The sequence below is a fragment of the Jatropha curcas genome, chromosome 7 (assembly GCF_041381405.1).
Source record: "Jatropha curcas cultivar XTBG-Jc1 chromosome 7, XTBG_Jcur_1.0, whole genome shotgun sequence".
NCBI lineage: Eukaryota > Viridiplantae > Streptophyta > Magnoliopsida > Malpighiales > Euphorbiaceae > Jatropha > Jatropha curcas.
This window is the reverse complement of record NC_143157.1, coordinates 27,157,510-27,173,836: the sequence shown is the minus strand read 5'-3', so window position 1 is coordinate 27,173,836 and position 16,327 is coordinate 27,157,510. Positions and strand designations below refer to the sequence as shown.

Genomic DNA, 16,327 nt, shown 5'->3' with positions numbered 1-16,327 from the left:
TGTGATTTATTTTAAGAAATATGTGTATTATAGTCCATGACATTCCGGCTTCTTGCCTCAAATTCTGGGGTTTCCATTTTAACTCTTGGGGAAATGTATGACAATTTGATGCAATAAATATATGACAGACCAATTTCATAATTTCTCTTTCACTATTTCTCTAAACTCTATAATTGCTCCTGACAATGCAGTTTATTCCAACTGCACAGAAAAAACACGTGATTACTATATAGTTTTAATTTAATTTCAAGCCATACTGTATATACTTTCGCCATAAAATTAAATTAATGGGTCCGCCACTTTGTCTAAGTGTATTATACTACTCCACGTGTTCATTACAGTAGGCTAGATGGCAACATCAGCCTGACTCGGCATTTGGCTTCCACGTGTTATGGACCATGTCTCATTACTAAACATCCCAAATTACGTCGACTTTTGCTGCCATGTATTTGCTTTTTCTATATTTTTAAGACACGTCACCTCTTTTGCGATGTCATCATTTTGCCTTATGCTCTTTACTCTGTAATTTTGCTGTTCTTCTAACTTCCGCCATGAATAAAACGAAGGTTTTCTTAGAAGAGTGGTGCTGAAATAAGATATGGCTTAACTCCGATCAACATCGCCAAATGGGGTTCGCTACATGACTTATCAAATCCTAATTCATATGTTCTTTTTGGATTGCTGTGTATTCTCTATTCCAATTTTTTTTAGATTTGAGAACAGGCTGCATCGAGAGTCGACACTCCACAATACAGCCGCTTCGAATACGTTGTTAGAAGCATGCGCAGCGACCCTTGGTTCATAGATAACAGATATGCAAGGAGAAAGGAAATTTAGCTGGTAATGATACTTCAACTCGATAATTATCCAGAAAACTAACCCTAGTTTTATTTATTTATTGAGAATGGAAAACTAATCCTAATTCAATACAGGAAGAAGGATGAAAATCAAAAGTGTATTAATGGAGGTTGGTCTCCAATCTCTGTAGCAACTATATATGGTAGCTCTCGTGGAATAATTGTTGTTTTGGTATAATTGCTGTCAATGTTTAATGATATGAGAAACGCAGTAAGCATATTCATGTATAATTTTGTTTAAACTCATTGACAGTTACCCTAAATTTCTTTACCGAAGTTAGTTTCTAAACTTTTTCAATTCCAATCTATTTGTTAGTCTGGAAATCAAACTTTTAATTAGCCAACAGCCGTGATAACAATGTTGCATGGATATGTAAGCGGTTAGGATCGAATTCAAAATAGTTCAGTTAAAGAGTATTGGGACTTGGGAGGATAAGATTTTCTTTTTTGTAAGATGTAGTTATGGAACACCATAACTTGAAATGTCTCAATGGTAGCCACGCTCTTTCTTTATATTTGTTTAGGTTGAAATTTAGAAACCATAAGACTAGTGCGTGCTTAGATGCGTCAACTAATGGGCTGTCGACGCCATCGCCTGCAACCTTCAAAAATAACAAACAAACAAGCAAAGCAAGCTTCTTGGTAGTCTTTCTTTCTTTATATTTCTCTTACAGGTGTTTTTTCTGGGGTCCATTTTCACCAACCTATTTGCTTTAACTTTCTCTCTTTCTCTATCTGTTCTTTCTTTGTTTAAATTCTCTACCCATCTCAACTCAGCACCTTTTTATTTCTCAAACTGCAAGAATATATTCTGTGGCTTTTTGAAATTCTGCGATTAGCATACACCATTCATTCTTTGCTCCACCATAAAGAAATCCATACCCAATTTCCCAATTCCCTTTAATAATCTAACCTCTCTTTTAAAAAAGCAGCATGTGGGTTTCTATAATAGCTCAACCGGGTCAGAGCAATTGTAGTGCTGGTGGTGCTGGCGGCGGCTCTTTATTCTGTTCTTCTTTCTTGTTTTAGTTGTCCTTCTGGTGTTTGAAGTTTGACAAAAAAAAGGTGAGCAGGAGATATGGAGCGTGCAGTTCTTGATGATGTGATTAATAGGTTGCTCGAAGTTAGAAGCAAACCAGGGAAACAAGTTCAGCTTTCTGAGACTGAGATTAGACAGCTCTGTTTCACCTCCAGGGAGATTTTCTTGAGACAGCCCAATCTTTTGGAGCTAGAAGCTCCTATAAAAATATGTGGTATCTTCCTATAAAACACAAATATGTTTATATATATATATATATATATATATATATATATATATATATATATATATATATATATATTAATTTATTTTTTCTCAAGTAGGATATTATCTATTTCTGAATTCTGTTTTTCATGGGTTCAATTTTTTGATGATAAAAGCTTAAAAGTCCAAGGTTGTTAAGGTCATAGAGTACTGATTGAAAACTTGGCGAGCTTTGATTTTTTTGCAAATTCATTCATGATAAGCATATGTTAAACTAGTTTATTTTGAATCATGTCATGATCCATCTTTTGGTTTCATTTGATTTGTGCATTGGTTATATCTAATGCTATAGTATTTTACTATATTCTACTTCGAACTTTGTTTGTAACATATGCCGAGAATTTGTATGGAATTTTAATGTCAATATAATATTCCAAGTTTGTGGTAGTTTATTCTCACACTTTTTAGGTCATTTTGAAGAATCATGTTCTTTCCTCGAGTTTAAATCCAGAAATTGTGTCCATAATATGTGCTGAAGTTAGTTTAACTAAATTGAGTTTTTAAAATTTTTTGATGGACTTACTATCTAATTAAAACAAACAAAATTTGAGCCAAAAAATTATTGAAATTCATAATGTAATCAAAAGCATTTTAAATCAAAACGACTCAAGGAGTAGTTGAATCACTGAGTTTTTATCAAGAGCTAGGAATTCTGAAAATATGGTGGGTCATCTGGCAAGATCTGTTCTCTCCATGTTTTATTTTGCCATCCGCTTTCTTAACTTTTATCAGTTAGTATAGAATTGTGGTATATGATTCACTTCAACAAGATTTTGATCATTTGGATCCCAGTGTATCCCCTAAGATCATCGTTATTCATGAATCCTACTATAGTTTGATCTCTCTCATATAAGGATCAATTTGTTTCATAAGAACAGATATAAATGAAATATCTCTTCCTGCTTTTTGACAACGAAGTTGAAATTACACACTCATGCGAATCAATCTGGCTACTGTGTTGTCTCAGATTCAATCCCCAGTTCATTGTTTTCTAATATGCCATCCCATTTTCCCCTCTCTCTGGGTTACTGATGTTGAGAACTTGAGATTGTGACAGAAATTTTCAATTCCCCATTGATAACATGTAGTAACATCATAATTAGGTATGAGATACTATAGAAATGTCAAAAAAAAAAAAAAAGGTATGAGATACTATAGTAGTTTCATTATTTACATTCTGCAATCAGGTAGAAATTTTCAGTTCTTGCTTCAGAAATTATATTTGAACTGAAAATTTGTTCACAAGTTCCCCTAGTCACCAACTCAAGACAATTCAAACGAAATTCAAGCTAACTAGTTAAAGATTGGGTGTATTTATCCTTTTCTCTGTGTGCCTATCATATATATTAGAATTCAAGTCATAAAAATAAATATACAATTAGTTTTACACTGACCTTCAACTTAGCGCAAATCCTCCTTTGTTCAAGCATGGACTAGTTCAAAAATGAAATCCAACATACATGATGTTAGCTCTTCTATATGTAGTTCCCTATGTTATGAAAATTTCGACTTTCCTGGTTGAAAAAACTACACTGTTGCGATGTTTTTCAAAGTGTATTGAAAAGACTCCAGAATGGATTTTGTTTCCAACTCTGTACTATAGCCAGTGACATTCTTGATTTTAAACATCGATATCTAGAGTGTATTCATGCTGCTTTGGAGAAAAAAAAAAAACTTTGAATAATAATATTCATTTATATTGTTGGAAAGTTATTCTTACATTTTTCTTTATGCCTCTAGGAGATATACATGGACAATATCCTGATCTACTGAAGCTCTTCGAATACGGTGGATTACCTCCTCGTTCCAACTATTTGTTCCTGGGGGATTATGTAGATCGTGGAAAGCAAAGCCTGGAAACTATATGCCTTCTTCTTGCATATAAAATAAAATATCCTGAAAACTTTTTCCTGCTGAGGGGAAACCATGAATGTGCTTCTGTAAACCGTATATATGGATTTTATGATGAGTGCAAAAGAAGATTCAATGTCAGGCTCTGGAAAATGTTCACAGATTGTTTCAACTGCTTGCCTGTTGCAGCTCTGATTGATGAAAAGATTCTCTGCATGCATGGTGGGCTTTCTCCCGACCTGCGCAATTTGAATCAGATAAGGAATTTGCAACGACCTACTATTGTTCCTGACTCTGGTTTGTTATGTGATCTCCTCTGGTCTGATCCCAGTAAAGACGTTCAAGGTTGGGGGATAAATGACAGAGGTGTTTCGTATACCTTTGGTGCTGATAGGGTCATAGAGTTTCTGCGAAAGCATGATCTTGATCTAATTTGCCGAGCACATCAGGTATGGAAATTCCTTTTAATTAAACTTGTTCCACGCTGAGACACCGGAGGACAGAAAAAGACCTCCAAAAGATTACATCCATATATCTCGTACCGTATTATATTTAAATTTATTTTCAGGTTGTCGAAGATGGTTATGAGTTTTTTGCAAATAGACAACTCGTAACCATATTTTCAGCTCCTAATTATTGTGGAGAGTTTGACAATGCTGGTGCCATGATGAGTGTGGATGAGAATTTACTGTGTTCTTTCCAAATACTGAAACCTGCCGATAAGAAGCCAAAGTTTGGGTTTGGGAGCATCACTACTGCTAAGCCTGGCTATAATCCAACCAAAATCAAGGTACTTTCATTCTTACTTTTTCCAAAGTATATTGATTCCTGTCTTTAATGGAAATACCATCACTAAAAATATTTTAGAAGTACTTCAATTTGACTGACTGCATTAAGGTTAATTAGGAAAAGGGGTTGGATATACAATTCAGTCATTGCTAGTATCGATCATCATTAAAAACATCAGCGTCCTCCCTTCTCACCGTTTCTGCAATTTTCATTTTCATTCTTAAAATGGAGGAACAAGATATGAAGTTTCTAAAATAAGTGAAGAAGAATGAATTGCAGTGTAATCTCTTCTTTTTCTTTTTCTTTTTCTTTCTTCTGATATTGGAAGTTTGTCCCCCAGAGTTTGCCCTGTTTTCCTTCTTTTTTTTTTTCATTTAAATTTATAGTAAGAAATCTAAGCTGTTTTGCTACAACAACTGAGATGTTCTTGTGTCCTAGTCCTTTCACGTCTTCAATTGAAAATTATCCTGTACACGACTACTCCGTTACTGTACACCTTTTGGTTATCTCTGCAAGATTTACTTAATAATGCCCATTTCATTTTCCAGTCACTTTTAAAAGTGTGAGGAATCTAATCTACCGGAGAGATCATTGAAGATGCCAGCTGCCCTGGAAGGTGACATGTGGAGCTTTGCCAGTGTAGCCATCTCTGGTATAGATAGATGGGTTATGGGGTAAGTCTTAATGAAGTAAGAATGTAGATTGACAACTTTGTTTGGGTATGATTATATAAAGAACTGCCTTGTTCATGAAAATTTTAGGAGGTGTTATCTCATTGGTTTGCTCAGTGCAATTGCCAGTAGCCACTCTGTAATGTTATCATCTTATAATAATTACAGAGCATAATGTACAGAGATGATTCTGTTCCCTCTTTTCCTCTTTCTTTCTTCTTATTTCTCAACACTCTTAATATCATATCACACTATATGGAATTTTATCTCATTTTTGTGCTTTTGTATTAGTTTTTCTGTTTTTGGTACGTCAGAAATTTCTTGAACAGGTTGAAGTCTCGATTAGTACAATGATAATGGATTATAATGTTAATTGATCATGGATTCTTCATTGTGTTAGTCTGTGATTTCTTGACACAATGGAGGGCAAGAAATGTTCTCTCGTGGGTTTATTTCGAGGATTTTTTTTTTTTTTCACTGGACAGTTTGAGAATTGGTCTATTTTCATCGCAAAACCTTACAAGATTTAATTTTGGATATATTGTCGAATTGAAAAATGCACTATACGAGTGCATATTACTAGATCCATAGGACGAACATAATTATATTTCTGTCCGCCAGGAAATATTTCCGTCATCAATATAAGAAGAAAAATTTCCGTCGTCACCCCCAATCCAATTCAAATAATAGTAAGGTAGAGCCAAACGAAGCTGTTGATCAAAACAGATACTCTATTTCCACCATGCAATATCCTTCTTGAGATAACCTGGCGAACAATCTGAGTCGCCACTGATAAACACGTACTTTTGGATTTTTACAGTAAGGTTGGCTATTGAAAACATCGAAGAGAACCGCTCATAATTCAGTATCTTATTTTCTCCCATGGATGTTTACTGTTCTTCTGCTGTGGCACCTTCCAATCAATCGCTAGCTAAAGCTCACAACAAGATTCCCATCTCAAAATCTATAAACTTTGATCGTTTGCCTTCATGGGTTTCTCTTAAGGCCACAGCCCCTGCTTCACTGAAACAAAGTACAAAGGGCCAAGTTGAGAATGTGCACTTGGTTTCTTTATCCAAGCAAGGGCAGCTCAAGGAAGCTCGTGAATTTCTCAAACTAATGATTGATGCTGGTATTCCTGTTAGCCCTGATTCTTACAAAATCTTATTTGAAAACTGTGGGAATTCTAAATCCTTATTGGATGGAAGATTGATTCATGGTCAGTTTAAAAGAACAATGAAGAGTTCACCTGGGTTTCTAGAAGATTCAGTTCTCCGAATGTACTGTGAATGTGGAAGCTTAGTAGATGCACATAAGGTGTTTGATGAAATGATTGAAAGAAATTTGATTTCTTGGGGTACAATTATATCAGCTTATGCGGACCATGGACTTGTTGATTCTGCATTTTGCTTGTTTTCAAATATGATTTCATTGGGAATTAAACCAAATTCGTCCATTTATATTTACCTTTTACGCTCTTTGCTAAATCCTTCTTATCTGGAGATTGGTAAACAAATACATTCTCATGCTATGAGAAGTGGGCTTGGTTTAAGTATGTCCATTAACACAGCAATCTCCAACATGTACGTGAAATGTGGTTGGTTAGATGGTGCTGAGCTTGTTTTCAACCATATGACTGAAAGGAATGCTGTTACTTGGACTGGATTGATGGTTGGGTACACCAAAGCTGAGAAAAAGAAGGATGCTTTGGCTTTGTTTGCCAAAATTATGGGTGAAGGTGTTGCATTGGATGAGTATGTATTTTCTATTACTCTAAAGGCATGTGCTGGTTTAGAGGACTTGAATTTTGGAAGGCAAATTCATGGTCATGTTGTTAAAATTGGATTGGAATCTGAAGTTTCAGTTGGAACTCCTCTTGTGGACTTCTATAGCAAGTGTGCAAGTTTTGAATCTGCTTCTAAAGTGTTTGAGAGGATTGGCGAACCAAATGATGTTTCATGGAGTTCTTTAATCACTGGCTATTGTCAAATAGGTGAATTTGAGGAATCTCTCAAGATTTTTGAATCTTTGAGAAGTAAAAATGAGCATTTAAATTGTTTCACATATACAAGCATTTTCCAAGCCTGCTCTGCACTTGCAGACTTTAATACAGGTACCCAAGTTCATGCTGATGCAATAAAAAGAAGTTTGATAGCTCAACAACATGGAGAGAGTGCGATGATTACCATGTATTCGAGATGCGGCAGATTAGATTATGCTAATCTAGCCTTCGAATCAATTGCTGAACCTGATGCTGTAGCTTGGACAGCTATAATTGCTGGTTATGCTTATCAGGGCAATGCTACTGAAGCTTTAAAGCTTTTTAGGAGGATGCAGGACTCTGAGGTGAGACCAAATGCAATTACATTTATTGCAGTTTTAACTGCCTGTAGCCATTCGGGTTTAGTTGATGAGGGCAAGCAGTATTTGGATTTGATGAGTAGCAAGTACGGAGTGGCCCCAACTATTGATCATTATAATTGCATGATCGATATATATTCTCGTGCTGGATATCTTCAGGAAGCAAATGAACTCATAATGAACATGCCATTTGACCCTGATGCAATGAGTTGGAAATGCCTATTGGGTGGGTGTTGGACTCATAGAAATCTTGAGCTTGGAAAAATTGCGGCTGAAAACCTCCTTCAGCTGGATCCAGAGGATACAGCAGGTTATGTTATCATGTTTAACCTTCATGCTTCATTTGGGAAATGGAAAGAAGCAGCCAATGTTAGAAGGATAATGACAGAAAGAAATTTAAGGAAGGAGCTTAGCTGCAGCTGGATCAATGTCAAGGGTAAAGTGCACCGGTTTATAGTAGGTGATAAACACCATCCTCAATCGGAGGAAATCTATTCGAAGCTAGAAGAGTATAATTCTCCTTTAATTAAAGATGCAAATGACCCATTAACAGAAGACGATGTATCAAATAGTTTACCGGCGAGGAAAGAACAACTACTTGATCATAGTGAGAGACTCGCAATAGCTTTTGGGCTGATATCAACGCCAAGAAATGCTCCTATAGTGGTATTCAAGAACCTTCGGGCGTGCAAGGACTGTCATGATTTCGCGAAACATGTATCGATTGTCACAGGACGTGAAATTGTGGTTAGAGATTCTTTAAGATTTCATCACTTCAAGTTGGGAGAATGTTCTTGCAATGATTATTGGTGAATGGCCATTTTTTTGCTTCTGGTTCTGGCAATCTGTCCATCTTTTCTACTCGCATGTTCACAGATTTACCTCAGACTCATAATCAAAAACATATGTTCAAATAATTATTTGATACAAATTCTCACTGGAATTGGGTTTTGAAAATTTAAGACAAATGTTAATGTACAAATAAATTAAGAAAAGGAATTTTAATACACATTACTATTTTATTTTTCTATTTTATCCGAATCACGAAAGGTAAAATTTTTTCTTCGAGAGAGAAAGTGTGTTACTTTGAGAATATTTAGAAAAAGATTAGATAATATTTAGTGATGACAATCAATACCAGCATCTTTACTGTTATTGCCCAATTAAAAAAAATTGGAATTTCGTTAAATCAAATTTACAAGTGCAGTCATTAATCATTAAATTTTATATAGAATTTAAGAGATGATTTTTGTTACAGATATTATGTGGTTATTAATTAGTCATGCGATAATGAGAATTGTCTGTTGTTATCAGAAAACTTCAGCCAATGGTTTTTTAACGTTAGAATCTAAAAAGAAATTTAAACACTAAATCCTTAATACCCTGAAATTTAAACTCTAAACTTCTTTTCAATAAATAAATAAATAAATAAACTCTAAACCCTAAATTTTAAATCACTAAATTATACCTGTTTAGATTTTTTTTTTCTCAATTTTTTACACTAATATATATTTTGTTAGATAAGGGCAGTGGAACCACTCGACTAAGCTATAATATTTATATTTGACAATCACACGGCAAATGGACCTTCCTCCTTGTCACAAGCCTCAGCAAAGGGCCTGACCCTTCTCATCATCTGGCCTCCATCGAAGAAGCCAAAAACCCAAAACGTGTCGCTTTTGGGTCTGTTCCACTGTCTTAGTTAACTTAACTTAACTACAACGACCACGTCACGCGCTTTCCGCGTGACGACAACCACAATACGACATCGGCTTGATTGGGCCAATAGGCTATGGCCAATTAGCCATATGGAATGTCCCCATACATACACTCTTCCCTTTGTCTTTTATCTCTTTTTGCTTTTATTGATTTGATCGATAAATTGACAAGTATAATAAACCACTTGGTCAACACCATCCTATGTTTTATATTTTTTATTTTCTATCATAATTATAATTCATGTTATTAATTTAATTATTATTTTTTATTTTAATTAAAATTTATTAAGTAAAAAGGTTATTTTTGATAATAATACACTATAAATAACTCACTTAATTTCTGTAATGCTATTTTATTATTAAATAAATAAAATGGACATGCATGAACGTTAAGTCTCATTTGTACTAATCAATATAGATTCAATAACGTACTGTCGTGGAAAAAATTATTTCAAATCTTTGCGTATAAAAATTTTGTTTGTTTATTTAATTTTTTTTTTAATAATTTATACTACCAAGCCAATCTACAAATTTAGTCAGCAGAAGCAAAATATATCTATACATAGGAGTGATTGAATCATGAACAAGATTGATCGGACAATATTACGTCAATTATATAAAATATGACGTCAATTATTTGTTTTAATTAATAATTCAAACTCAATAAACTTTTAATTCTATGGCATATACCAAGCATTATCCTATAAATATGTCATCATTTTGGCTAATTAATTAATTTAATTATTCTCAATAAGCAAATGGAGAATGATAAACTTAATTAATAAGAGTTTGACAGGCTATTTATAAAGCTTAATCCGTTAAATTAGTGGACAATATGAAAGTCGTCAACTAGTTGACTTCTATTTATTTGCAATGCAAATGCTAACATTTTTTTTTCTTCTTAATTAATTAATTTGTCAATTTGTAGCTATCCGCGATAATTTCTGCTAAGAAAAAGAGGAACGTGCTAATCATATCATATAATGCAAAAATTTTTTATATATATGAAATTGGAGAATTTGCAAAAACGAAAAATACAATTTAAAGTTTAAACCATAATCAATAAAATATGAAATAAATTTATTTATAAATTAAATTAATGAAGCTAATATATATGAACAAGAACGACAGCGAAAAGGAAATTTTTTTAATTAAGTCTTTATGTCCTTGCTTGCAGTTGCAGTAACATTAATAAATTATAATTAATATTGTTATACAGTTCATTATAATTATAATTAATTCAGTATGATTTTAAAACGTTAATGTCTACTGCAATTTTCAGTTCATTTAGAGTTTGAAAACTACCATTTAACGGATTTTTTTAAGCAATAGAAAAGTCAAGGTTTTCACATTTGTATTCACACACATTGCTGATTTATTTTGCATTTATATTCGGTTTGTATTTAATTATTTTTAAAACTAATTTAATCATTAAAGACAAACCATTGCCACTCAAAAGATCTCAAGTATAATTCTTATTTGCATTAGATCTGTTAATTATATCTAAAATTTTTACCTTAATAAATTTATTAGTGTGATATATATATACATATATATATAAGTTTACAAATTAAACTTATCTAGATTCGGTCTACGGTTATTGATAGATCAAACTAATCAAAGTATATATATATACTCTTCAAGTCTAAGAATGTGAAAAACGCAAATTTCAAATTCAAGCATCTTTATCCAATATTATTAGTATTTGCTTTCAACAGATATTAATAAATATAATGATGTAAAAATCATTATGAAATAAAGAAATAACGTAAAAATATTGCATCTTTTGGTATATAATAATAATAATAATAATAATAATAATAAATAAATAAAGCAAAGAAGTAAAGCATAATCAAGCTGCCTAACCCATCTACTAAAAAATAAAATCATAATTTATAACGTCATTAAACTCAAAGTGTGAGGCATAACACGGAAGTATCCATCCAGGCAGCACAAAGATAATATAGAGAGAATGAATTGTAAACAGAAGAGAAATTATAATGATATAGACATAGTTGTTCGAGGGTTGACTTAAAAATATTTTAAGGGTATATTCCATTAGATGCTACTATTGGTTCTGTGTCTGCATTAGATTAGCTGCACTTAAATAGCGAGCCTCAGACACTCCTCACTTACCTATCCATCTCTCTCTCTCCTCTTCCGTACTGATCTTTCCTCTTCTTGTTCTGGATTGAAGAAGGTTAGTCTCTCTCTCTCTCTCTCCTCCTTTTCCTTATTGAAAATCTTTAGCCTGACAAGCTCCATGTTTCTTGGATCTGGAAGTAGGGCCGCTTTTGCACTTTCTTTGTAGTGGATATGAAAGTAAATAGGATATAAAAGTAAATAGGACATAAAGCTGTTCCCTTTATTTTTTTTTTTCTTTCTTTCTTTCTTTTAATTAGTTATAGTTACTATACGTTCTTCGAGATAATCTTCTTGAACTCTCATCATGAACTCTCGTCATGAACCTCAACACCTAAAATGGGATTCAATAGAACTGGTGAAAATTCAAGGAATCCATTTCTTCTACTTTCTTTACATGCATAAACGAATATATTCAGGTGTTTATGCAAATATATACTCGAGGAAATATTGCGCTTCGTGTTTGATAAAGTTGATGCTTGTAATTTTGTTATGTTTTCCACAGTTTCAGACTTTCTGTTTCATTTCCATTTTGGTTAGTTCAAGTCATGTTGTTTGATAAAATACTTCTTGTTCATGAGAATTTGAAATTAATTTCTCTATTTTTTTTTTTTAATTCATCATTAATTGGTTCTTGGTTTATCATGTATGCATATTGCAGAGTTGAAAAGGGGATTTTTTTTGAACTCATTCAAGTTTGAACGATCTTAAACTATGAATCTATATATTATTGCATAAAAATAAAATCCTGCAAAGATTTCTTGACTTAAACAGTATTCATTGCAGGCCTTGTCATTTTTCCCTTGTTATTTTATGTGTTGCACTGTTACTTCTTTTGGCATGTTTTGAGAAGGCAATTTCTCAAATTTCCCCAAACTATTGATAGGTTGGATCTGCTAAACCTTCCCAATAGAGTAGCAAAAAGTTCTTTTTTAATTATTCTTTCCTTTCCAATGACTTTGTAGCACAAGATCGTTGATTTTTCTTCCTTGGGCTGTGTAAATCTAGACTGACATATTAGCCTATCGCCTAGAATATGACAATAAAGAATGACGACCATTCATCATCTAGTGGTTAATCAGTCAAATCGATCACTGTAGTTGATGAAAATGAAAGTCTAATTTTAGTCTTCATTAGAAAAGTAAGCAGGTTACAGTTCCCATTTTTTTCCTTCTGTGGAGTAGTTACTAATTTGTTTCAATGTGCTTATTTTTTGTTTCTATGAGATGAGAAGGAAAAGAATGAAGTCCCATGTGAGCATGTTTTGTCCTGTCTGTTGATCATAGAATCACACATAATATCTTCTGCATATAATTAATAATCAAAATGGTATTTTTAGCATATTAATCACCTGCCCCAAGTAATCACCCAAGTCAATTATGTCTTGCTAATTTTGTATTGTACTTTTGCAGATAGATTTTCTTTAATACAAAAGTTGGGGAGTAGCAGCGATGGCTAGAGAACAAATAGGAGTGCTTAATGCACTCGATGTTGCAAAAACTCAATGGTACCATTTCACAGCAATTGTGATTGCTGGAATGGGTTTTTTCACAGATGCATATGATCTTTTTTGTATTTCATTAGTCACCAAATTGCTTGGTCGTATATACTACACTGACTATGACAAAGAAAAGCCAGGCACATTACCTCCAAATGTAGCAGCAGCTGTTAATGGTGTTGCACTTTGTGGCACTTTAGCTGGCCAGCTCTTCTTTGGCTGGCTTGGTGACAAATTGGGTAGAAAGAAAGTCTATGGGATAACTTTGGTTCTCATGGTTGTTTGTTCACTTGCCTCGGGCCTTTCCTTTGGAAGTAGTCCAAAGGGTACAATTGCCACTCTTTGTTTCTTCAGGTTCTGGCTTGGATTCGGTATCGGAGGTGATTATCCCTTATCAGCCACAATTATGTCTGAATATGCTAATAAAAAGACTCGTGGGGCATTTATTGCTGCGGTGTTTGCTATGCAAGGATTTGGGATCCTGGCTGGTGGAATTGTTGGTCTTATTGTGTCAACTGCATTTGATCACAGATTCAGTGCCCCCATATACGAAGATAGTAGAAGAGCCTCTCTTGCTCCTCAAGCAGACTATGTTTGGCGCATAATCTTGATGTTCGGTGCAATTCCTGCTGCCCTGACTTACTACTGGCGTATGAAAATGCCTGAAACTGCTCGTTACACAGCCCTTGTTGCTAAGAATGCAAAACTAGCTGCTTCAGATATGTCTAAAGTTTTAAATGTTGAACTGGAAGCAGAGCAGGAAAAGGTGGAGAAGATAGTTGCAGAGCCATCTAATTCATTTGGCTTGTTTTCTAAAGAATTTGCCAAGCGCCATGGACGTCACTTGGTAGGAACCACTACTACTTGGTTCTTATTAGATATTGCTTTCTACAGCCAAAATCTTTTCCAAAAGGATATTTTCACTGCAATCAATTGGATTCCTAAAGCACAAAAAATGAACGCAATTCACGAGGTTTTTAGGATTGCAAGAGCTCAGACACTAATTGCACTATGCAGTACTGTACCTGGATACTGGTTCACTGTATTCCTTATTGACTATATGGGAAGATTTGCCATTCAATTGATGGGCTTCTTCTTCATGACAGTTTTTATGTTCGCGATTGCTATCCCTTACCATCACTGGACCTTGGAGCCTAATAGAATTGGTTTTGTTGTAATGTACTCACTGACATTTTTCTTTGCCAATTTTGGACCCAATGCCACTACATTTGTTGTTCCAGCAGAGATTTTCCCCGCAAGACTAAGATCAACATGCCACGGTATATCTGCAGCAGCAGGAAAGGCAGGTGCCATAGTTGGTGCATTTGGTTTCTTATATGCTGCCCAACCCACAGACAAAACCAAGACTGACGCAGGTTACCCTCCTGGTATTGGAGTAAAGAATTCTTTAATTGCTCTCGGTGTTATCAACTTCTTTGGGATGTTGTTTACTCTATTAGTGCCTGAATCAAAGGGTAAATCACTTGAAGAGCTAACCGGTGAGAATGAGGAAAATGGTGAGGAAATGCCGGTTGCTGCTACTTCTAGGACTGTTCCAGTGTGATCTTCACCAACTTCACCAAACTACCTATTATATATAGATCAAATCAAAGCTTTCTGATTCTTGAATTGTGGGTTGTACTACGTATTTTTGTTTTGTGCAATGCGATAATGTAGATATTGTTGGGTTCATGTTTTTACAGAAGTCTATAAGAACTGATTATAAGGGTACTATATGTTTACTTTTTGGCAGATTACTAATTGTCATCTTTATTTCTTTCAGTTTCTCTTTGTTCTTGGATAAAGCTTGTATGATGAAATTATAATACGCTTGCATAAGTTATTTCTTCTTTGCACCGTTTTTTTTTTTTTTTTTTTTTTTTTTTTTTGGTTTTTTGATGCTGAAGTTCGCTGATGAAAAGTTGAAATTTTGCTTCAAATCTTGAGTATATCAAATATATAAATATAGTAATATTTAATGGTTATTTATTTTAAATAATTATAAATATAAGGATCACATAAAATATTAATTTGGAAAAATTAATTATTTTTAGAATGTTAATATAATCCAAGTACATATATGAAACAATCCGTAATTTTATTTTCAAAACTTTAGAATTTTATTAAATCAAAAATCTGAATTTTTTACGGTATGGGCCGTAAACAGTGAACAATTCTAATTTGAGCCCAAAAGTTTCACGAGTTGGGCCCAAGCCCAAATAAAATGTCGAAAAGAAATTTTGAATCGTAAACAGTTAAAATTTTTGAGAAATAATACGAAACCCCGAAATTTAACCTATTATGAATATATATAAATTAATTATCCTAAAAATCAAATATTGTTACTCTTAATATGTTTATTATTATTATCGAGTAAATAGAGAAAATATTATGGAACTGAACTAAACGGTTAAAATAAATTGAACCAGGCCTGAAAATCAGTTTAATTTGTCGAGGACCACACGAATAATCCAAAAACCGAGTGAAAAACTTGAAAATCAAACAAAATGAGACCAAATCACTAAAACAGACCAAACCGGTTTGAATCGAACCGGAATGGCCTAGAATTTACTAGAAACCGCCTTTCTTCTTTCTTTTTTTTTTTTTTTTCTTTCTCTTCTTCTTCTTCGGCGCGACCTCGCTGCCTCTCCTCTCTCGTTTTTTTTCCGACCACCAGAACCAGCGCCTCCTCGCCGTGCATCCTTGCCACGCCGCCGCCTCACCGCAGCACCGGCCTCTCTTCCTCTCTTTCTCTTTTCGTTTATGGCTAACGCAGCAACCGCAGGAGACTCGATCGGGAAATCGCGTCGCAACTCACTCCTCGATCTTTCGGCGACTGCAGCTCTCTTCGGTCGACTCCAGCTTCGTCTCGTCGACAGCGAAGTTCCTATACCTCGCTCTCTTCCCTTTCCGGCTAGCGCAGCAAGCTAGTAGATGCTCGATCATGGCTTGCGATCGCCGCTGATCCTCCATTGTTGTCTCCTCCAGTCAAGCTGTCGCTGGCAGCAGTGGGTTTTGACTTTGAAGTTCACTTCCGGTCACTTTAATCGGAAAATCTCAGTCTTTCAGTGCGTTTTTCAGCTGGGTAAGTCGAATTTCACCCTTCTTTAATACATTTAGTGAATTCTTTGAGCAAG

The 16,327-nt window shown here is 34.3% G+C and overlaps 3 protein-coding genes across 5 annotated transcripts; all 3 read left to right on the top strand.

Annotated features, from left to right (window-relative positions):
* Window positions 1-472: 472 nt before the first annotated feature.
* Window positions 473-5,667, top strand: LOC105632126 (serine/threonine-protein phosphatase PP1 isozyme 3). 3 transcript variants are annotated; one of them, XM_012214431.4, is made up of 5 exons: window positions 473-840; window positions 1,931-2,110; window positions 3,901-4,460; window positions 4,580-4,801; window positions 5,349-5,667. In XM_012214431.4, exons 2-5 carry the CDS (start codon window positions 1,936-1,938, stop codon window positions 5,364-5,366), a joined length of 975 nt encoding a protein of 324 aa, XP_012069821.1. In that variant the 5' UTR covers window positions 473-840; window positions 1,931-1,935; the 3' UTR covers window positions 5,367-5,667. The 3 variants fall into 3 exon arrangements, with proteins under 3 accessions (XP_012069821.1, XP_020534148.1, XP_089580016.1); XM_020678489.3 differs by having other exon boundaries at window positions 1,887-2,110; XM_089723890.1 differs by lacking the exon at window positions 1,931-2,110 and adding an exon at window positions 933-967.
* A 204-nt stretch (window positions 5,668-5,871) lies between these two features.
* On the top strand, window positions 5,872-8,860 carry RARE1 (Pentatricopeptide repeat (PPR) superfamily protein). The gene has a single exon (XM_012214435.3). It carries the CDS (start codon window positions 6,354-6,356, stop codon window positions 8,643-8,645), a length of 2,292 nt encoding a protein of 763 aa, XP_012069825.1. The 5' UTR covers window positions 5,872-6,353; the 3' UTR covers window positions 8,646-8,860.
* A 2,753-nt stretch (window positions 8,861-11,613) lies between these two features.
* Window positions 11,614-14,972, top strand: LOC105632129 (putative inorganic phosphate transporter 1-3). The gene is made up of 2 exons (XM_012214436.4): window positions 11,614-11,750; window positions 13,105-14,972. Exon 2 carries the CDS (start codon window positions 13,144-13,146, stop codon window positions 14,752-14,754), a length of 1,611 nt encoding a protein of 536 aa, XP_012069826.1. The 5' UTR covers window positions 11,614-11,750; window positions 13,105-13,143; the 3' UTR covers window positions 14,755-14,972.
* The last annotated feature ends 1,355 nt before the right edge of the window (window positions 14,973-16,327 follow it).